Here is a 24,546-nt window from a genome sequence, read left to right on the forward strand (position 1 = left end):
CTATGATTTCTAAGAAAAGGAAAAATTCAAACGCTTTTCATTCTCAGATAAGGAAATGCCAGCACAGTGAATACTAAAAAATTATGGTGATGCAAAAAGTAAAACTTTCTTGTTGCTGAAGAGTGACACCAATCCTCTCCCTGGAACACAGTCAATGGCTCCACCAGGCCACTTCTATGACCAGGTGGCTTCCACTTCTACTGGGCCATGTCTGACCAAACACCTTCCCAGGAATGGCGGAATCACAGGGAAGGAGAAAACACTAGTATGAACTCTGCAATCTAAGGTGAGAGGGTAACAAATATAGCTGATGTGCTTCAGTACAACATCGTCACAAGCATCTGTTACACAGTCGTGAACCCCTGCATCTACCCCTGTCCAGCACCTGTCATTAGAGAACCACAAAATGTACTGAGTGGATCACAGTGCAGGTATTTTTCAGTAATATCTGTAGGGCTCCACACTACAGAGAAGGAAACAGACAACACAGTATGTAGGAAACTCCAGAGAGAATTCAGTTGAGAGAATTTTCCTGATACTCCCAAGGAAGCTAATGAATCAGTAGTCTCAGGAACAACCCGGTAAGCATCACATATTGCCTGTACCTCTCATTCCTGCTGAGCACTTCAGCACTTCATACTCCATTTGTTAATCATCACTCACCCAAAAGTTTTCAGGGTAGTCCCTGAGATTGAGCAACTTCTGTACGACTGTTTTCCGATCTTCCTCCCACTTGCGCTTGCAGAAGACAATCTCTAGGAAATACCACATCCAGCCAATGATGGGCATGTAGGAGAGCTCCTTCTTTGCAAGCACTTTGGAACTCTGCAAGACAGAATCAAAGCAAGTCAGAGTTAAACCACTTAAGAGTGCACTGTGGGTATGAGACTTGCATAGTTAGACACAAACATAGCGATTCATATTGACCAGACACAGTTTTAACACCAGTGTAAAAGCAAAACAAAAATAAGTTTCTCCCAAATGACAGAACAGTCAAATCTAATCTCAGGTATCTGCATGGAAGACTTCTAGAATTAAATATATTAGACTGTGTGTGGTTCTATCCTACCCAACCACTGAAACTAACAGTGAAGTCAAATTCCTTCAAACATGGAGGAATACATGTAAATGACTGGAGCTGTATCTATCAAAATTCTTAATTCAATCAGATCCTGGCAGTAGCACCTCAATTTCCTTTAAGATACCTTGAAACTATGCTTCTCCCTAAAGTTGGGGCATCTGAACATGGGGGAAAAAAAAAAAGAAAGAGAGAGAGAGGAAAAAAAAGCCACAGAGTCATTGCAGCACAACAAACTGATGCTATGCACACATGGTTTACCAACAGAAGAAACCTTAAACACTACAAACAACAGCAGCAATAAGAATACTCAATTTGTGTTCAGTTTTGTTTACGAAAGGGCAGCAATAGTTAGAGTAGCGAATTTCTCTTCAAAGCATGCTTCTGGTGTAGGAAAAAACAAAAAAAGCACTCTTCCTGTCTCACAGGTGTGACAGATATTGAAGTGACTGGTCCAGACGCTCCACAGGAAGTCTGATTTTTCAAACATTCAACATGTTCTGCAAGTTAATCCTACTCCAGAATGTAATTCTCTGATCATCTCAGACTAACATCCCTAAGGGCAGGAGAACTGATTCCATGTGCTCCTTTCCTGTCTTCCAAGCCAGCCTACCCTGGTGAGCGGTTTTACACTTCACTTGGTTATTTAATCAATAAAATGGAACATGTATGTCTTGTGTTCATAAAGAAATTCAGCATTTCCTAAAAAACAGTGACATTTCCTTAGAAGAAAGATGGGAGTAATTAGAGTCCAGTTTCTGACCATAATATTATTATAACCTAGCCCATCAAAAAGCTCTGCAGATGGATTCCAGGACATGGCATTTGACTAGAAATTACTTATTGGTAAAAGTTGCCATCAACAGAAAATATTTACTTTTACTTTTTTAGTCACTCTTGTTCATTTGGCTGCTACAGCAAGAGACTTGACCTAATTCTTTATCTCAGCTCATTTTTTTCATCTGTTCTCCTTCCTTGAGAAGGAAAATACCTTAAATAATTAAGCTATCGAAAAGCTCATAAGACTGGAAGGCAAGTGCTCATCACACAGCTTCACCAGCAACTGTTATACAGAAGCAGAACAGAGGATGAAAGAGCTCCATTTCTAAAAATGCAGGAACCATCTCTATCAAATGATTTAATGCTTTGTAATAACAGTGCTCCCTCTTGAGCATTTGAGAATTTCATAATTTCAATGATGGGCTAAGATCAGGACTCCAGACCCACTGCTCCCCTGAGAGGTAGCTGCAGTATTTCATTTTCAAGCCGTGTTGTACATTAGTCCCCATTACATGACAGCAGCCAACACTGAACCCAGTCTCCTCTTTCAGCTCCCCAAACTGGGCATACAGAAACAGACTCTATTTTTACCACTTCTCTGCACAACGTGGCCAACAGCAGCCCTACCACCATCATCATCCTCCCAAGCAAAAGAGAAGAAACCTCAACATGTTCTTAAAGTTTATTTACAGTAAGTGTTCAGCGTCATAAGAACTACCATAAACTAATCTAAGTGTACTCTGCATAGAGTGCACGAGGCCTCCAGAACACAGTATCAGAACAGACAATGTAAGAGTCCTTCTGCAGACTTTAAAGTGCAGAAATTATAGTGCAAAAAGCTAGCTAAAATGACTCTTTCACCATACCTATTTTCTAATACTTTACATATTTTAAGAGAAGCATGAGTTACACAAGAGGCAGGAGAGAAGTTGCACCCAGCTCAGTGAAACCAAGAAAGGATCCTGCGAGAGAAGGTTCTGCAGCACAGGCATAACCGCAAAAGCACAGCAAATGTCTGAGCTCTTCTCTGGGCATGTGCTTATTCTTTTACTGTGCTGATGCATTTGGAAAATTTAAAAGCGCTCTTTTAGACACATGAGTATGACTCCTTAGATGCACATAAACTAAATCACCTCACACTATTTTATGCACCTATCTGTTCTAGGAGTAGAAGGATGGGTAAAGACAGAACTAATTAGACAAAGGAAACTCCTCAGTGCATTTTGCCGGCAAGGATGCTCCTGTGAGGGAGGAATACATTAGGCCTCCCCTCAGCTGCCATACTGGGGAATGGGATGCTGGAAATCAGTGCTGCAGGAAGTGACCTGGGGTCACTGGCAAGTTGAGCCTGAGTCAGCAGTGCCCTGGTAGCCAGGAGGGCCAACCCTGTCCTGGGAGCATCAGGCACAGCATCACAGCTGGGCAAGGGAGGGGACTGTCCTGCTCTGAGCTGGGGCAGCCTCACCTCCAGTGCTGGGGGCAGCTCTGGGTGCCACAATGTAAGGCATTAAACTATTAGAGAGTATCCAAAGGAAGACACAGGGATGATGAAGGGCCTTGAGGTGAAGAACAGCTGAGGTCACTTGGTCTGTTCAGCCTGGAGGAGACTGAGGACAGACCTCACTGCAGTTACAGCTTCCTTGTGAGGGGAAGAGGAGGGGCAGGCACTGATCTCTGCTCTGTGCTGACTGGTGACAGGACCTGAAGGAACAGCCTGAAGCCTGTGTCAGGGGAGGTTTAGGTTGGATATTAGGAAAAGGTTTTTCATCCTAAAGGGTCTAGCACTAGAACACGTTCCCCAGGGAAGTGATCACAGCACCAGCTTGACAGAGTCCAGGAAGCATTTGAACAACACCCTCGAGCACCTGGTGTGATTCCTGGGGATGGTGCTGTGCAGGATCAGGAGATGGACTTGATGATCCTTGTGAGTCCCTTCCAACTCTGCATGTCTTATGATTCTGTGATCCCACTTACAATAACTAGAGCTATAACTAGTGCTGTTCTGTTTCAGTCATCTACCCATTCACAGCTCCTGTGAAAATACCTTGGGGCGAAAATGCAACTCTAGTTGACTTCAGCTACTAACTTTTCCTTTAGTATAGTGCTTTGGTAAACATGTGACAGTTATCTCTAACCTTCAAATTTAGCTTGTTCCACAGAACGATCATTAAAAAGGGCTAACATTCCATGTAAGCTGCCTTCTTGAAGGAAGTGAAACATTTTCAGAATGTTTGTAATGCTCAGAACTGTGTAATTTCAACAGATGTTTAATGAAATTACTGCTGGACAGGGACAACTTATCTATGGTACTAACATTTTAATCCAGGTTAATTTATTTTGGCCAAGTTTGTTCAAACGAAATACCCATGAAGCTCTCCTTTCGTGAATGACTGTACCAACATCACCTCAAAAAAAGGTATTTTTACAAACTTGCTTTAGTGCATTTGCCAACTGCTGTCAAAGAAAGATAATCTTGATTCTATGTGCCCAGCCTCAGTTATTCAACACCTCTTGTTCAAAGAACACAACAAACACCATGAAATCAACATGCAGGCTGAAAGCATCCAACAAAACTTGTTCTTGAGTTTTAAAAAATGTTCATTGTAGTACAAACCATCAGCAACAGCAATCTGCCTTGTAAGTTATTTGCTCTGCAGGCTGCCTTCAACACTGACATACTTTCAATGATTTTGACTGCTCTACTTTTGAAACATATCACTCCTTCATACTATACTCTCTGGGACATCATGATGGTAAGGTATGTTTCTTTAGTCCCTCAAAGTCATCATTCCAGAAATTAAGCAACACTCCTAATTCCTCATGTTTCATATTGAATAAAACTTCTCCATGCTGGAAAGGTAACAGAGACTTATCTCTAGCAAGCCTGATTTTGTCCCTTTATCACTTCAAATCTAGTTTAAAGCTGTTAATAAATTAAAATGCACCAAAAAACCTATTGTGCCCACATACCTGTTAGTCTCGTACGATAATATAATAAAGCATCTTCTCACACCTACATTTAGGGCCACACTCAGCTTTTCAAACAGCAAGCTTCAACCTAAGCAACTCTCAAATAAAATTAAGTTTCCTGACATACAGAACAGGTAGTTAAGGTTAAAACCAGTAGGTTTAGCTTTAAAGCACAGGCAAATTTTGCCAATATTAATGTCTATCTCAGAGAAATGGTTGTTAAAATTACTAGAAATCTATTTTATTGCTACTTTGCCAGACTAAACAACAAAGTAGTGAATCCAGGCAGGGAGCATATTAAAGTGCTTTTGGTAAGAATCCTGAATATCAGCTCCCTCCTCAGAATTTGCCCATGTCCTGATTTTGAGCTGTGGTGTTCACTGGGTCTTTTTTCAAGAGAATGGTAAGCAACACACCTTGAGGAAACTAAGGGCTACTAACGCATTTGAATGGGGACACAGTGGCTAGGATATCCCAACTAGGTAAATCCTAGGACTGGAATGTCACATACAGGAAAAGGGAAGGACACAGCAGAGAACACAGAACCTTATGCCATACATGTGCAAGATCTGAGTCCTTAGAAGAACACAGGTCATAAGCCTAAAAAGAGGCAAGAGACTAAGCCACTCCCTTTCCCAAAACCAGCAAAAAACCCCAAACCCTAAACCACATTGATAAATCAAAGCCATACTGACAGTGTTTTTTAAACTCACAGGGATTATGGCAATTTGGCTGTAAGGAGAAAGCCAGCCCAGGAGAAGAGAGACAAGAGAAGGAGCAGACAAATGCAGATTGAATGTTTCAACTAACACCAGGCAGGGTAGCTTTCAAAAGACTTTTTTTTTTTGAACCAAAGGGGGAAGACAGGTTTAAGGATGTTTAACATTGTTTTCAAATAAACAAAAACAATGTTTGGATTTCAGCTGGAATAGAACAAATTTTCTTCCCAGTAGTTGTGTTTTGTGTTCAGGAAGAGAATAATGTTGATAACACATGGATGTTTCAGTTGTTGCTAAGCAGTGTTTACACTGCATGAAGGACTCTGGCTTCTCACCACCCTGCCAGTGAGTAGACTGGTGCGGACAGAGCTGGAAAAAGACACAGCAGGACAGTTGACTCAAACTAGGCAAAGGGATATTCCATATCATTTGATGTTATGTTCAATATGTAAACTAGGGGGAAAGATGGTTTGGGACTGCTGCTAAAGAACTGGACTGTGGTGAACAACTCCACTGTGGATCATTTGTTTTATACACTCTGATTCTTTCATCACCATCATCATTACCATTATCTTTGTCCCTTCCTTTTCTGTCCTATTACACTCTACCTCAGTCATACATTCCCCCCCATCTCACAGGAACAGAGAGTAAGCAAGTGGCTGTGAGGTGTTTAGCTGCCTGGATGGTTAAAACATGACGACCAAGCAAAAAATTACATTTAAGACTTCAATAAAGAAATGTTCAAGCTGTGTAATACTGAGAGTTTGAACACATGCTTGTGACACTCTTAAGAGCGTTACTGTTGTCTGCCAAAGCTGCAGGGCACAGCTGGATGTCACAACAAAGCCATTCTGCCTGCTGCAGCCAAGCAGTCAGTTCCAACTCCTTTGGCTCTAAGTTGTCTTCACCTTCTCCCTCTTCCCTCTCCCCAGTCATCTCTCCTTTCTTCACTGGATTAGTTAAGGCAGAAAAGAGACAGAAAGAGTATCAAAGCATCACCAAACAGGGCAGACAAACATCATAACAGACTCAGGAGACTGCATGTGGCAATTTCCTTTCCAGCAGCAGCGCACATGAGATCAGCTGAGTAAGGTGTTGGCTGATACCCAAAGTTTGCATAGAAACTTCATGGAGTATACAGTTAAACATCTCTAAATATAAACATCCATTGGCTTACAAAGTTCCTGAGCTACAAAACACTGGAGGCTGTGACACCTCAGAAAGCCCTCTGTACACTTGCCTCTTTCCTGTAACTTTTTTCCTAAACATCAGCCCTAATTGTTCTTACATTCCTACCTGTGCTGCCACACCATGCCCTGAAACTTGGCACAGTGGAAGTCATGTAAGGCAGCACAAGTCAAACCAAGCTACACTGCCCATCACTGCAGAATCACCTACCCTTGCACTGGCCCAAGACAAGTACCAGTATACCAATACTGACAATCCAACCAGGAAAATCACTGTTTGGCATTTTCCATTCTTCGTGGGTTTTTGGTTTTTTTTGTTTTTTTTTTTAATTTATTAGCATGGCTTAAGAAGAACTTGGGCTGGTTGCCCCAAGGAAATGCACTGCTTTTCTTAAGTAAAGACATCTATGCAAGTGAGAGTACATGGAAACTATTTCTTCCGGGAAGTAAAATCACAGTATATTACTCAGGACTGAAATAATTTTCTGTTGGTTTTAGTGTTGGTTGTTTGGGTTTTTTGTTTGTTTTTTGCTTTGCTGTTAAAAAATAAAAAAGCAAAACCACAACCAGCATATATCAGTTCCTAAAATAATCACAAGATTAGCACAAAACAAGAAAAAATATTTTCAGTTAGTGCAGCACAGTAATTTCAACAGTTGCTTCTGCATTGTGGTTTCCTTATGTGTAGGTAACAACATAAAAAACTAAAACAGAATCCTTATTAACTTGAAAAACTATTAAAAAAATTGCAGCTAGTGAGACTTCATCCAAACACACAGTAACAACATAAAACAGAGTATTTTTGTCCTTGTAGGTCCCTATTACTTCGTAGAGAAACGATCCTTCAATTTTCTGCATTGCCATTTTCCGAAGAAGCACCTGACCCTTGAAAACATAGTTTTATTTAGAGAACTGAGGGCACTTGGCTTACAAAATTAGACAGACTGTACTACAGTACTATTGTTTTTTGCACTTACATATTCCTGCTAGGAACGGGTTTCCCTACATCTCCTACTGTTCCATGGTAGACAATATGGTAGAAGTGTTATTCAGAAGCCAACAGCCATTTTGGTTACACCAAGAGCTTGTTATGCTTAGGTTCACTTTGCTCCTCTTTTAAGGTTCCTTTTTATGTCCTTGTTAAACAAACTGCCATTATAGTAATTTGAAAGTGACAGAGGTGGCATCTAAATGTCCAGAAAATGCAAAGAGTCCAAAGGGAAGGTCACATAAATCAGAGGTTCATACAATCCAAGGTCAGGACTTTTGACAGTGGTCAGTATCAAAACTAGAAGGATGATGCAGAACATTGCCAAAATGAGTCATTAGTCTTCTTTCTTATGATGAGGAACCCTTATCTAAGTCCTTTACAGTCAGAGAATATTGTCACCACCACAGAACGAACTCAGGCTGATTTAGGTGAGGGCTTGAATTATCCCAATGATCTGACAGGGGAAAGAAAAAAGCAACCCTGAAAACAAATGCACATGAACTCCTAGCTTAATGTAGCACTGTATTCAACCGTGAATAACTCATTCTTCTCCCATCCCTTACTGCTTTTAGCCGGTCACTGCTTTCACTTAAGATGGCTGCTCTTTCATTCTGAGAGAGACGGGGCTACATCATTCAAACTCTAGCTATGGATTTGTAAGACTACACTGGAAGAAGCAAACAAATTCTGTAATTTAATTGGGCAAGAATCACAGGATAGCCCATCTTTATGCAACACAATGAACTGCTATAGTTACTTAGTCAACACACACAGAGAGAAAAAACTGTAATGATCTCCACAGTTTAAGAAAATATCTCCTTCATCAGCTTTAACTGCAATGCTTTTAAAATTTCTGTGGTTTCCCGAGCCATCCTGTCTCCACATAGTTGCACTGCACTGCTTTAGGTTCACCTCTAATTCTGGACAGCAGCCAAGTGAAAAACACAATTAACTTGCTTTGGGTTTTTTTTCACATCCTAGAAGATTTATCTTAAATACTAAGTAACTCACCCCCAAGACCCCAAATCTCTCACAAAAGTTCCAACCACAGAGAAAGTCAATTTCAAAGTTGTGATTAAGGATTACGATGGCATTCTCCTTCCCGTACTTGTGGTAATTCTCTGGGTCAGTGTAAAGGGTGCAGTCGGTGCCTGACCACCATTCCAGCAACATCACCATCTCTGAAAAAAAGAACAAGAAATATATGAATGTATACACAGTATATGCAAAACCACAAATTAGTAACGTGTTGAAAACATCAGCCACCTCAATGGTATGTGGCAAAGAAAGTGCTTTAACGAAGAACAAGTAAGAGGGCTGTTTAAAACACAGCTATCTTTACAAGCTGGAAAATGGTTTCTCAGCAGTATCCTAGTGACTATCATATGCCTTTCATTTCCTATTTGCTTGTTCCATTATCAAGCACAGGCTTGTACTGTACGTTTTGTATTTGTTCGCTTGGAACTTTAAGTCTGACCACAAGACTTGTGAATCGAACCTTTATTTAGCGAAATCGCGCTGGTCTGGGGCACAGGAAGTTGAGGTGAGTCAGTAAAGTCAAGAAGCTTGGAGAGCTCTATCTCCATGGAGATGGAAAAAGAAAATCTAAAAGCAATGGTTCTCCTAAAGCAACCCATGTCTTGAGCTGGGGGTACTGTGGGACTAAATGAAAGCTGTCTGTCTGAGACAGAAAAGGAGTTAAGGGACACGTTTGCTTCCTGTCAAAGCTGTCAGGAAAGTCCTGAACCAAAGCAAAGGTCTAATGCAAGGGGTCATTCTTTGTTAAGTGAAACACATCTCCCTGGTGCCACATGAAGGCCTCTGCTGGAAAGATGAGACAACCAAGATGCTCTCCTAGCTTAAGACAAGCCTGAAGGCACCAAAAATGCTCATTCACCTGAGGAAAGATCAAAACCAGGCCAGTCTTTGAGACACATTTGAATTCCTTTCCATTTTGGTCCCCTACTAGTTACAACCAGTGATAGAAAACAGAAACCAGGAAGGAACAGGTCTACATTTCCAGTCATCATGAGTAAAATTAACTGCCTGAAGCTCTTGGATGACATTGTGCTGTACACTGGAGACAGGCAGGCTAACAGACAATCTCTATTCAGGTAACATTACCTTAATATGATAAAAGTGTGTTTATGATACAGATAAATAACTGAATTGTCAATTCACCTGCGTACTTGTAATCAGGGGATATGACTACTACTGCAGCAGGAGTACATTATTACTCAGTGCATGCTATTATGCATCAAAACAATAGCCTGAGATGTGGAGGGAGATCTAAACCGCCATAGCTAAACAGGGAATGGCAGATTTCACTGATTACAAACTAATTTTTCAGTGAAAACCAGAAATGTTCACATCTCAGGGAGGTAGCTGTGAAGATACAGAAGCACATACCTTGAAGATCTCCCCTGCAAAGAGCTGCCTTGTGAAATACACTTTATGTTGTATCTCCCTAAGGTCATAGCTTTCTATTAGATTTATACTGGAAATAAAAGCCCTTCACTCTCTGAAACATAGCAAAATTGAGTAATAGGAGGGGGGAAAAAAGCCTATCTCACACTGTAATTTGCAAACTTTTGTGGAATCTACAGTCATATCCTAGACCAGAACACAATCACAGAAAAGGAAGAAAATTAGTAAAAGGATTAGATCTTTTGCTTAACTAGCAATTCAACTAAAAGAAAAAATCACTGCGACATGACTTTCCCTCTTTTTAACACCTACTGCCATCAAATCTATTCCCTGGGTGAAAAAACCAAAAAGGTAGAGATGACGATGGTAAGGCTCTCTTGACAAAAAAGCCAGTTTTACCTGAGAAAAAGTCCTCCCATTTCAAGTGTGGATTTTAAATTTATTTTTGTCTTTTACTAAGGAATTTGAACAAAACTAATAATATATCATGAATCTCACTACACAGGTGCGCCACGTGCATGGAGCTCTTCAGTTTTATATATTCAGTTTCAAATACATTCCAAAAAAGCACAGGCAAAAATATTTCTAGATGCGCTTTGATTTTTCAGGTTTCACATAAGCAGGATTTTTGCTGCAGGCAAACACCACTGTATTTAAATACAGTAAATACCATCTGCTAGCATCTAATATCGTCACATGTTTCTTTCCCTCATCCTTCCTACTCCTTCTTTCCCTTCTTCCTAGCCTCCTTTCTCCTTGTGGATCTCAAGCAATGATAAGTGGTGTCAGTTTGTGCTACTCTTGCATTGTTGTCACCAACTTACTTCCACAACCTTCCACAGAAATTTATTGCCCAGCAACCTGCTGCGGTGGCTCAGCCACACAAGGTCACCCGTTCACACTATCTTCCCTCCTTCAGTACAGGGATGATCAGAGGAAGTTTCTCCCTTTGTACACCAGTCATACAATATAAGCAGAAATCAATTGCATAGTGGGAAGAAAAAAAGATTCTTCGGCCCCTTTAATGAGCTTTTGGAGTTTCAACACCCCAGCTGAGCTGATGAATACATATTCAACCACATCGTGAGGGTTCCTACCTTTCAAAGCAATTCCTCCAGTGCCACTGTCAAACAATTATGGCAAAGGAAGGAGAAAAACCAAAGGAACTTGAAATCTCTGTTCCCTGCTTTGAAGGCAGAGTCCTTGCAGGGCATTACAAGTAGCTTCAGAAGAAGCTCATGGCAGAGAGAAATCATGATGTCAAATACTTAATATGGATACCCTGTATGCTTAGGAATTTTGCACGTTTTTACCTTTTTGAAATAAAAAAGACTCATCCTGCTTCAAAGAATACCCCTACTTCCCACAAGAGTAGATAGTTCTCTCGCCCTTCACTGCACAAATCTGAGCTGCTTCAATCCCAGTACTTCCAGAAAAAGTAACTATGAAAAAAATCTCCAAGGCAGAGCTGAACTGTAAGTCATTACATTAAAAATAACATTTAAGGGAAGCAGGGAAACCCACAGTTTAGTGAGACTTGCACCTCAAAGTTTTGCAAGAATGAGTCATTAAAACAGTTAACACTGTTCTTCTGTAGAATTCCTTCAGCTAACTATTCTTGATAAGGACCAGATGACCTACTGTGGTTCTTTCCAACCTTCTCCAATTTGTGATTATGTGATAAACCATGGAAATATTTGCTTACAAGACTAACTATAAATTACCTATTTTAAAGTCCCATTCAACGCATAATTCTGTATTGCCTCAATAGGTACAATAATTTGAAGATCTCAAGTAAGTGCATAACCTTATTTAACGTGCTACAGAACTGTTCCCTTTCATGACATTTTTCATCTCCTTCAATCTCTTCATTTTCTTTAATCTCTATATCAAGGCAACACCAAGAAAAAGAACTCAGAAAATTCTTATGGGAATATAAGGTAAAAGCATAGCAAACTCTCCAATACAAATAAAAGCAAGACAAGTGGGCAAGCTGTGACCATTTCAAAGAGCAGACAGGGTGAATGGTTGCATGATAAATGACTGCACTGCACAGAACACTGGGAAGGATGAGATGTCTAAGATGGGGAAGGCATTTTAAAAAATGCAAAAATAAGGCTAAAGACAGACTAACAGGTAGCACAGTCTAGAGTCTGTGCCTGTCTGTGAAAGAATGACTTGCAATAACTTACTACCTTTCCAGATTTTCAGACTATACCTATTCCCTGTCTGCTTGTGCCACTGGGATAGGAGGTAGATCTGGGAAAGAGGGAAGGGTGAGGGAAAGTGTTTTAAATGGTTTATTTTACTTCTCATTATCCTGCTCTGATTTTTTTTGGTAATTAATTCCTATCTCTGGGCACTTTCTAAGCATTTCTCATAGAATAAAGCCTACAGGTAACTAAGAAAAGTGAGTCTGTATCTTCCCTAGGCTACTTAAAAGCCCTCTGTGTTATCACAGACCTCTGAATTAACTGCAAAGCTGCCTAGGAGTTTTTCAAAATACTTCCAAATATTCCTCACACAGGCTATTCTAGTGTTTCACTCTGCCATCTAACCTGACCAGGCATTTATTTCTGGTCTCAACTTCCTTCTTCTCTGCAGGAGCTGCAAGTAATTATGAGGAAAACTTGACATCAGGAATTCTGCTTGCATTGATTAAGTACATGAAACTAGAGCTCAGAGCTGAATATTGCTGCATGCCTATAGAAAAAAATTTAGAAAAACTTACTATTATAAAAAAACATACAGATCTTTCCTGTGAGGGGCAACAAAAACTAGTTCTTGGGGAAAAAAACCCTGCAGCTGGGAAGTCAAGCAATGCTGCTCCCCCTTCCCCAGGATAAGTGGGAGGTCATTCAGGGAGCCCAGCCAGACAAAGCATCAACTTTATAGGTTCAGATTCTCTTTCATGCATGTATTGCACCAACGAGGTACAATGGAGTTATCTGGTTGACTCCAACACAGAGGTTCTGGTCTTCCATGTAGGAAAATGCCTGGTTTTCTGTGATTTTGTGGGTTTAAACACAAGACCAAAATCCAGTCCCCTCTTTCCTTAGCACCACCACCATGCCTCATTCCCTACCCTCACCACCTTCTGCAGCTGGTGATAAAACCACCGGTATCTGTGGACTTGATTTCCCCTGCCTTAAAGCTGTCTTGCAGCAAGAGTACTGGCTGATGGCAGGAAGGAGTTATGGGGAATCACGCACACAAATTTAAAAAGAAAAACAAGCAAAACCTTCTCTCTTGCCTTCAGGTCTGGTTTTGCAGATTTTTGCCCCAGTTTCCTTGGAAGACCCTATAAACAACTCCCTTGAGTAACACTTCAACTAATTACATGTCTGTGATTTTAAGGGACAGAAATGACCAACAGAGAGGAAGGAAAAAATGGTGACTTTTAATTCCCCACTCATCACAATGAGTTAGTGGATGTGCTTGTAAGGAGAAAGGTAAGCACAGTTCAGCCCTTTCATATATTCAGGTTCCAAGTCACATTCATTTCAGCGTTTGTTTGCAGGAAATAATTTTAATGTACTTTTCTTCAACAATCATATATTGCAGCACAGATAATGTGCTGCATTTGCTACAAATGACTGAGGATAGTATAGCATGTGCTGATCAAAGGAGGTAGTACAACAAACAATGAAAGAAAACACGCTGCTTGGCAAGTTCCTATGGCACCGACATTTGCTCTGTATGGGCATGAAATCAGGCAGTTGCATCTCTTCCGGATGTGGTTTCTTGTTGTCCGAAACACCGCTGGTTTTTTCTACTGAGTGCAGAAGCAGCACCACAGAGGAACTGCTTAGCAAAGAACAAATGGTTAGAGCTCATTCACTACAAGTCACTGTGCAAAAGGAATGCCAGTCTTGTTCCAATGCTTTCTTTCAAGCAGTTTCCCATACACAAGCACACACATCCCCAGAAAATATTTTTTGATTTAGGTATCCTTGGCCTACTTGTAGTTTTATTATTTTAAACCTGCATATCTTTAAGACTGTCCCTTCCAAGCTATTTGAATAAACCATTCACTGTTACGAATGGTACATCATGACCAGTAGGTTTATTATGGACACCTTACTTCTCTATGGGAATTAGTTATCAGGAGAAGGGAGACAACAACCTGAAAGGACGTGCTAAAGCTACCAACCCCAGCTAGTAGATGATCCCGAGATGCTTGTGGGAATAAGTAACTGACCCTCTTACAGTAGCAAGTTAATTGAGAAGAAGAAACAACATGCATCTTTCCCAAGAACACATTTTCCATGCTGGTGGATTCATATGAGTAACTTCTGCTTCCTCTTAAAGAAAGCCTAATCTATAATACTCCAGAACCAGTTAGAAGATAGCTGGAAAGGATGATTATGAAAACTCTTGTTTATGTCACCTCCAAGACGCCTGTGTACCTCTAACAGAGTATTCCCCAGGCAATTCTGTCACTGTCTGCTCTGCATCCCTACTCTCCCTAAACACATATGTACCAAATCTCCTTCCTCTGATAGGCTAAATGGGTAAATATATAAACTCATCTTCAATCAACCGTTCTCAACTTGAATTTAATCTGAATATTGAAATTTCTCTTTTAAACTTGAAGAAGGCTTTATGCATGCAAATCCTTTCCAGTTTTCCAGGTATGTCACAACTGGTCTAATAAAAATGATACTTTTGACGATAAATCATTGACATGATCCCTTTTCCTTAACCCTCTCCCAATAGTGCTCAACCAGACCACATCATCCCAAACAGTAAAGACCAAATATGCTAGAGCCTCATATTAACCGTGATGAGAGGCAGAGCCTGTCACAGTACTTCATGACATCTGTCAAACAGCACTGCTCACAAGTAATTCCCATCAAACCCATAGCCTGTGGAGGAGCCCCACACCAGAGCAGGGGAATGCTTAGAGCAGGCTGTGACTCCATGAGAGATCTGTTTTGCCTGGGATGGTATTTAATGAGTGCTTTCTCTTTTTACCTCAACTCATGACCACTTTGTTAAATTTTCTCTCCTCTGTCCAGAGGGGTATAAGTGAGAGGCTTTGGGAAGCACCTGACACCTGGACAGAGTCAACCCATGACATATGCACATCAGCCAACCTTCTGCTGACGTGGCTTGTTAGGATGCAGAAGGAACTCTGGAGTTCTTTGGACCACTCCAAGTGGTTATGTCAGAACTGCTATGTGAGGTCTGCACTATAAAGCAGATTTTCTGAGTAAGAAATACCATGAAAACCTTCTGTTCTGTCTTAGCAGAAGGAAGTATCTTATGTCAGTGAGCAGTAGTTGGTGTCAGGTTCCATGAATATTATATTGTTTATTAAATTATTCAGTATTTGATGTACACAAACTTAGGAAGCCTAGGACATTGAGCACAGATAGGCAGAAGAGATGAGTGCTGAGAGAAGACACTTGAAACAAGTAGGTGAAAAAAACTTAAAATAAGGTGTTAACTGCTCTGCAGTAATCAGTAACATAGTATTCAATATCCCTTATCTGATTAGTCCAGGTTTGCACAGCAACCACTTTCTAAAGAGATAAACAAACAACTTTCCTTTTCTGGCACAGAGACTCACCTGGGACAAAGCAAAACATCACCTGATACATCACACATCCCTCTCCTGTCATGCCTTCATCAAGTATGACCCCAAATCATGCCTTACCCCTGGGGTAACTTCTGTGTCCCACTGATGAAGCTGTTGAAGCAATGAAGCTTAAATGAACAGCACATATGATGTTACTCCAGTTCTCATTTGTATGGTTAAGATGGCATATTGCTGTCTAAATCTCAAAACAGAAGCTTAAATGAAAGCAGGGTGACCTACATTAAGCTTGAATAAATGCCATCTTAAAATGACAGAATCAAATAATCAAATCCAGTAATTAGAGAGTGGTTACAAATATGGTCTCATAAAACACCAAATAAGAAGTACTTGCTGTCAGGTATTTGAGTTTCTACAGTTTTTTCCAAGTATTTTGCTGATGCCAGAAAGGCCAGGAGAAAAAAGGGACTTCAAATCTAACCACTTCCAGGCAATGTTAATTCATTCACTTAGTACAATAAAAGAAATTCCTATTAATAAACTTTGTGGATGATACAAAGTCAGAACAAAGTTTAAGAGTCAGATGATCTTGAGAGGTAAGGGAACATAAATGGAATTAATTTTGATGGGACACATCATTGCATCATATCTTGCAGAACTAATAAAAATAGACCCTCAATTTGAAAATGACTAAACATCACTAACACAAGAACATCCGTGTCTAAAGTGACTGAAAATACAGGTATCCAATATTCTGAAGATTCTTCTGATTACTTTGTCACATAAAAAGCTTAGCAGCTTTGCAAACTGAGTAAGAATCATCTTAAAAACACTACAGTATACTGTTAGAAATTCAGTGATTCAGGAACTCCTTTCTAGTCCTATTCTCTGTAATGAGGAAAAAAAGTGAGATTTTTCCAAACAGACTGCCTTACAGACATCTCTCCTCTCTTCCATCACGGCTTGATAAACACACTGCAGAGAAACACTTTGCTACCCTAGGCTGCAACGAGCATTCACTTGACCGGGCAAGACAAGAATCTTGCAGCAGTGAGCAAAGGCTTCTGTTTATGCAGGGCAGCACCAGACAGAAACCTTTCCCAAGGAAGTTCTCTGCTGAAAATTGCCTTCCAGGAGACCAGAACCTCAAAATTCGAGTATCTAAACAGCGAACACGAACCAAGTTAATAGATGTCAGTCTCACCTTGTACTTATTCAATCACAACTGACTTCTTTGACATGAGTCATTAGCATGCCCTTAATTATAGAGTTATCAGCATTGTCCACACTCAGGTCTCATGCTTTCATTCAGAACAAAAGTACAGTAATTTCACAATTACAAGCCGCACCTGATTATAAGCTGCACTTCCGGGTGCCAGCAACTTTTCGTTCTTTGTCCATATATAAGCCGCACCTGATTATAAGCCGCAAGTTACAATACAGAGTGTGATAAAAGGTATCTGTTCTATCACCATCTGTTGAGGGTGGGGGCAGTGATCCTTATCTCCACGGGAGATATTCTGCTAATGGGCCATCCATTGAAACCAGGCAGGGCATTGTTCTTTATCTTTTCACAACCCATCCTTCCTCCAGCGAGTCATTTTCTGCTAATGACCCATTGAGTCCCACTGTGGGACTGATAAAATTACTGCATCCCATTGAAAGTTGCTCCAGCCAGGGGGAAGCGCCCAACAGTTCTTACCAAGATAAAACAGAGGTTTTGGGACACTAAGGGAGCTTCTTTTCTTCACTGGACTCCAGAGGAAAACCGGATTTCTCCACATCACCACTGGACCTCCGGAGGGAAACTGCACCTTCTATAGGAGCACTGCTCCAACTGAATCACATCTGTCACTGCAGGAGGATGCAGCCACCATTAAATGGGACTGCTACCAACACCCTGCCTGACAGGGTGTCAGGTTGTACTCTGACTTTGTCAGGGTTTGGAGTTTGTTTCTTTGTAGTACTGTATTCCTATTTTAATTTCCCTAGAAAAGAACTGTTATTCCTAAATCCCATGTCTTTGCCTGAAAGCCCCTTGATTTCAAAATTATAATAATTTGGAGGGAGGGGGTTTACATTCTCCATTTCAAAGAGAAGTTCCTGCCTTTCTCAGTAGACACCTGTCCTCCAAACTAAAACAGCAACTTTTTGTTCTTTGTCCGTATATAAGCCGCACCTGATTATAAGCTGCACTTTGGGTTCGGACCAAAATTTTAGTCAAAATGGTGCGGTTTATAATCATGAAATTACTGTACACACACTCTGTGTATGACTAGGTTTCTTTTGCCATATACATTAGGGAAGTTATTTGACTCAAGTGAATAATATTTAACTCATGCATTTAGTAAGAAGACTTGTTCTCACAATTTTTCTCCTTCTTGCATGTGTTCTTGCAATAGCCTTATGTTCTATATGTACAAATTTATCCTCCTTAGTTTCAAATGAAAAATCAAAAATTTGGGCTTTAGAAGGAAAGCATTTCAGAACAAGAGAGAAAATCCCATTATTTCTGATGCTCTAAATCCCTGCCATCAACACATTTAACCTGCATTTTCAGCTATGGACAAGAACTGACATGAATTTATCTTTGAGAAAAATGACTGATGTTACAAAAAAACTCCCGTGAGTTGTCAGAGCACACATCTCCAGCAAAAATAGGAAGAAAAGTAAATTAGGGAACCGAAAAAAAAGGTAAATTAAATCCTAAGAAAATCTGCAGTGTTTTTAAATAAAGCCTCTAGTCATCAAGAATTATATTTCAGAGAGGTGTAAACACATAAAAAGAAGGAACTGTGGTATCTGCAGAAGGGTAGAACAAGAAAACCAGAGATAATGGTTTCTAAGGTTTCTATACTTTTCCAGTAACATTTAAATTTGGATTTTGATTTCAGATAACTGGTGCATTCAGGAGAAATATCTACATACTTCCAGATATAATGTGCCACAAACTATTAATTTTCAGATTCAAGTCAACGCATATAACTTCTACTTAATCTCACATGCACAAGATATTCTGTCTGAATTTCAATAATGGAAGAAAGAACTGACCAAGTACCTGTATTTTATCATCAGAGTTAATGGTGAATAACCATGGAACCTCTATCACTGAGAACACTGTTCAGAACAAAACCATTACTCATTTTTCACTTGCATTCTATGAATTCACTCTCTCTGCCTGTAATCTTACAGCATCTCATCACGTGAGGTCTTGAGAGACAAGAACTATGTCCCAGTGCTTATTTTAGCTTCTTAATCCCTATCAGTGACTTTCACAAAATGTTCTTTAGAGGGACAATAAGGTCAGAAACTACAAATCAAACAAATGGCTTTTATGAATTAAAAATAAAGTACTACAGATCAAATATACCTATCAAGTATCAAGCTGTGATTTTTGTACTAGGTGCAGCCTGTAACCCTTCAAGATCATGTTATCCAAACACATAAACATACAAAAATCCCCATTTTTTCTCACAGAAGAATGTAATACACATGAGAAAGTGCACATTCTGTTAAGAAAGACATATACCCAAAGTATACAACAATATTACACCACACTTAAGGACACTAGTGCCTCTCAATTCACATTTAGCTTGATTGTGCTTGCATTTCTCTTTCCTCAAAGCTTTCAGAAAACTAATCCACTGCTGGAACATCGCAACCTGCTCAGACAGCCTGCAGATCATGTGCTCCAGCAGATGAGGATGCAAATTTGCCATTTGCTTGTCTAACCTCTCACTGCTCAAACTGAAAGGGTATCCACAAAAAAAAAAAATTCCTGTCCTCCTGCTATGTAGTCCCAGTGGCTCAGTAAAACTGCAAAATTTCTGCACAAAGAGGTAATAAGCTTTTCCCCCCCCCCCATATCTGGTGCAAGCAACAACGTTGTATTCTTAGAACTATTTGTGTTGAATAATCTTCCTAGAAAACAGAGGTTTAACTTACATGGTCCATGGTCATCAATAGACTCTGCGTTTATCCTCATCTATTCATTTTCCAGACAGAGAACCTCTGGAAGTTACAAAAGGCAGGCTTTGCTTCTCTGGTTACCCAAGCCATTTTCCTATTCAGTGCTTTGCAAATTATGAAGAGTAGCAGCCAGACACCATTTCAGGGTGGCACAGGAGAACACAGTTTAAAAGGCACAATCTGACTTGTCATAGCAGTAGTAAAATAAAGCCCTGTCATACAAACAAGTCATGCACATGCCAGGAGTAGAGAAGTATCACAAGATCACATGCAAATGCACTACTGATATTTCTGACAACTTATCATGAGTACTTCTCTAGCACCACAGGAAAAAAAAAAGGAAACTTTTCAAGATTTAACAAGGGAATACAATATTAAATAAAGTAAACCAGGTACCAAATATTATCCCATGACAAACTGATCAAAACTGTAGAGGAATCCCAGAGAGGGAAAAAAAAAAAGGCAGCCTATTGCAAGTCAGTTATTTTCTTGAATTTAGTTTTACCTTTACCACCTCCGTTGCCTCAACTTTTTCAAAATGAAAGACATGCAGGATCCATGTGACTCAGTGACTTGGATACAGCATTTATCAGCTTGCAAAACAACAGGGGTTTCTCACCTTTCAGGCCACATATGCTACTGGTTTACCATGGATCAGAATACTCTGCTCTAACTCATGCAGGCTGACACTTCCTCATTGCTAAGGAAGACCTACAGCTTTTCAGAAACAATTCCTCTTGAAGGCCATCCAGACTTCTCACAGGATTTCAAACATGCAAAATTAAGAGAAGCACAATAACAGCATCAGCTCCATCAGACCTATCAAGAGCAGACTGCACTTTTTAGGCTGCCAGCTGGCACTATGCCAGAGGTCTTTGTGGTTCTGTGCAGGCCATTTGGATCGCCTCTAAGGTCTTGCCTAAAAAGCTGGAAAGCAGAAAGCCGATGCAAATAAACACTACTCAGCGTTTGAGTTTATCAAGTTATGTTTGAAGGCTTTGACAAGAACCTCCTCTGGCATCAGTACTGATTCAATGTCTTTGCAACATCTTACACCACAGTAGAACTAAGAAAAAAGAACAGGAAGAGCCTTGAGGTCCTGTGTAATTAGGGGCTTGTAATTTGAAAATGGTGTAATTTCTACCAGTTCAAATCTTTATCCAAGTGGAATTGCCATGTAACCCAACTGCAGTGGAAGAAGTGCTCAGCTGAAGGACAGAAAATGCTCATGTCCTAGGTTGCTGTGAGCATCATTCCTTTCAGATTTTTTCTGACAGCCAAGGGTGTGACTGAGAAGCTTGTGAGACAAGCTTTTAGCTTCAGCTAGATGTCATGCAAGGGTTTTTCTAACAGTCTACTTCTGTGGGACAAAGCTGGCATGAAGGCATCCACAAGGAAAAACTCTACCCACAGTCTTCTAAATCTAGATGTTGCAGTGCATCAGATCACTCCTTGACTTAGTAAAGCAGTGGGCAAGCGAGCAGATCTCAAGGTTCAACATAGAAGACTTTGATTTATGAACTTTATGCAAGAAGTACATACTCCTGAAGAGTACAGTTTCTTCTACTAAGAGTTTAGTATCAAATCTAAGAGCAAGTCTCTGCTCTTAGTGAAGAAAAAAAAATAGCTGAACAGCAAAGAAAAAATAAATCTAAAAGTAGATTCAAAATACTATTTTAAAATGCACTTCATTTTTGCAAATCAGAGTTGGCCATTTAACAAAAAGCCGACACAGCAAGGAATGTGGACAGGAGGGAGGGTTTCACCTACCATTCCTGGAGGGAGGGGAACAGAGGGAGCCCTAGGCTGGCCAGAGCGCACTGCTCACCCCTTAGATGAAGAGACTTAATGCAGAGATGCAGGGTACAGAAGCAGTCTTCAGGTAAGCATGCAAGGCAGTGTTTTTTTACAGACCACAGGGCACACACAGGTTGCTGTAAAAGGAGCTCACTGGTAATTGCTCAAAGGCATGCACTACACAGAGGCAGCCTGTGACTAGAATGATATGCTAAAAGGAACACTTCATAAAGTGTGTCATTTTGAATATTAAAGTACAAAAAAATATTTCACTTTAAAGTGGTAACAAATCACCTCCGCCCAACACTTACTAATTTGTCAACATAACTTCAAGATAAAAATCACAGATTAGAAGAGAGACCAAGTATACTGTGCTCTTAGAAACCAAACCAAACCAAAGATTGATGGTGCACAGATTTTTTTCCCTCTACTTTTCTTTATTTCCCTCAAACACACACTGACATTTACTTAAGTTGGCCAGATTCTCAACTGGCATACAAATAATCTTTGTCTTCTGTATAGTTACTGTTAGGACCATGCTGAGTTACACAAAGTAAGGATTAGACTCATCACACCTACCATAAAGCTAAAGCTTTATCTGTGCTTTGATCTTCTTAGCAATTTCACCTCAGTGCTTGCTTAGTCATAGAATTAAAACCTGCATATACATTTGCATAAAGTGGCTAATGTGCTAAGTGAAAAATACATCGCTTTATTAAAACATTATGGCTGTAATTTTGAAGGCTGACATCACATGACAGTTCTGGTGCTTGCTGTGTCTTGGCTCCATGGCCAAGATCCATTTGATTTTCTTATAAAATTAAGACATCAAAACACTATTGATAAAAAGGGGATTAACCCTTTTTGATGGGTTGTCAGTGGTTTCTCAGATGAAATGCACAAAAGAAAATGAACTACAAACAATTTAATATGGCCAAGCCAGTATTCCTGTAATGCAGCCAAGCTGAAATTGCTTTGGGAGCCAAGATCAGAACCAGATTTAATGCAAGATCTTAAATGCACAAGCCTTCATGGTATACAGAAAGCCAGAGAGGGCTTTCCTCATAGGGGCAAAGATAGGAACCAAAAACTTGTGGTTAAGACCTGCAAATTAAGGCATGTCTCTAGTATTTCAATCAGCATTTGATCTGGACACAAGCCTTGCAAGGACCCTTCCAGTTACTGCATGTGTTCTGGCACACCACCTCACTTTCCAGCTCCACTCCAGCTCCCACTGCCATACTGCCTTCCCTCTCAAAACACATACACATCACTTAAGTTTAATCATGTAGATTCTCTCCTTCTAACATAATATCCAAAAAATGTAAAATCCAGTATTTCTTCAGGTGAGGAAGAAATTTTAAGTCAGCATATGTAGTCTTGAAAAAAACTTTTAAGTGATCCTTCCTGCTCTAACGCAGTTCTGAGCTAGAGGAGAGGAGAAATATGGAAACAAGTTTTGTTCATTTCTTTAGCCACTGTTCCTTTTAAACTATCTCCATGCCACAAGTTACAAAGCAACCATCCTTCAGAAAAAAAACCAAAAAATAGCTGCACACTTCAAACATTTAATTTCACAGCTTTTTTCTGTCTTTTATCCTGACACAATCTGCCTACAAAACAGCTTCTTCTCTCCAAGTTACACAGCGTATGGAACAAAGCCAGCCTCACAAGCACAATGGCTTTAACACACATACAGATCTGCAGTAGTCAGTGTTTTGAAATGCTCTTTTCAAATCCTTTGGGAAAATTAATTATTTAACAGCCACGTGTCAGAGATATTTGTCTCACATCTGAAGGCTCCTCTTATCCTTCTTCCCCAAGGAATTAAGCATTACTCCCACATTTCAACAAACCAGCAGTTCCTGGCTTGCTAACAGGACCAGTTAGTGCAGGTAACAATCAACCAGGCATTTTCTCCTGCTGCTTTGTCCACCGGGACAGCCCCCAAAGGTAAGCACAAAGCTCCTTGTTGAAGGCCTAATGAAGCAACAAAGGGAGCAGTAGGAATGACCTTCCAAACATAATACCAGCAATCAGTAACGGTGCCTTTCCAGACAGACAAGTTGGTCTCAGAGGCTTCTTCTACTGGCATTTATTCTTCATATCTCAAGGAAAGACATCCTACAGAAGTACCCACCTGCAACAGGCACTCCTCATATATGAAAGCAGAAAACGAGAGAATTAGGTGCATAAACATAAGGAGGTATGTCAGCTATTTTGCCTCTATCTCCTTCCTTTATGAGAACAAAAGGCAATACATGCTTAAATAATAAAGTTTTAATTTATGTATTTTGGTGGATAAAAATATAACCCAATCCATACAATGCAAGCATTTTTCTGAGTACTGCAAGCTTAACATTCCCCTCCTTATCTTTTGCCATTGCACAAAGAATAGCAGAAGTCTGTTATATAGGCTCTAGAGATAAAAGAAACTAGTTTGAAAGAAGTAACAGATTCTTTAGTTCTCTATAGTTAGATTTCCTTTATAGAGCACTCAGCAAACTGCAGAGGATTATCACACTGCACATCTTTAGAAGAGATACTCTATGAGCAAACAGAAATACCTGGAAAATGTCAGAGGATGGTAAGAAATTCCTAGGGGGAAAAAAAAAATCCAGTAGGATAGGAGAGTAGCTCCTTTTCAGCAGCAAAGCTGTATTAATGAGAGCCCCTGACAAAACCCTCCCCAACTGCAGCTTTCCAAAAAACAAGGGTAAGCTCATCAACAAGGGTAATTGCCATAAAGAAACTGAGTTGGTACAATCACTATTTATTTTCCTTACCTAACACAGGCAGATACATTAATTCATCAAAATCTTTCATAAGCAGTACGTATTGATCTGGGGATCATTTAAACAGGGTCATATAAGTACAGCGTAAGAGCAGTACATTTATATAAAATGAAAAATCTCTCATGTATTAGGAAGCCCACTTGCTTTTAACTCCCAAAGAAAACCCATACTTGGAGATGCAGTATACAGGAAGTTCAATTTAGAAACACAGCTAAGTGAACTTAGAACCATGAGAGAAAAGAGATGTTAGTTATTGACACTCCAGTGCAATTTGCTTGAGCATACGAAAAG

At 40.0% G+C, this 24,546-nt stretch overlaps 1 protein-coding gene across 3 annotated transcripts in view; it reads right to left on the bottom strand.

Moving 5' to 3' along the window:
• Positions 1–24,546, bottom strand: part of AGPAT4 (1-acylglycerol-3-phosphate O-acyltransferase 4) — a 70,730-nt gene that overhangs the window by 24,796 nt on the left and 21,388 nt on the right. For all 3 annotated transcript variants that reach the window (XM_033055033.1, XM_033055034.1, XM_033055032.1), the window contains 2 exons: positions 8,737–8,906; positions 664–825 (listed from right to left, as the gene is read on the bottom strand). In XM_033055033.1, coding sequence (XP_032910924.1) covers positions 664–825; positions 8,737–8,906 — 332 coding nt within the window. The remainder of the gene's footprint in view (positions 1–663; positions 826–8,736; positions 8,907–24,546) is intronic.

The sequence above is a fragment of the Catharus ustulatus genome, chromosome 3 (genome assembly GCF_009819885.2).
Source record: "Catharus ustulatus isolate bCatUst1 chromosome 3, bCatUst1.pri.v2, whole genome shotgun sequence".
NCBI classification, from domain to species: domain Eukaryota; kingdom Metazoa; phylum Chordata; class Aves; order Passeriformes; family Turdidae; genus Catharus; species Catharus ustulatus.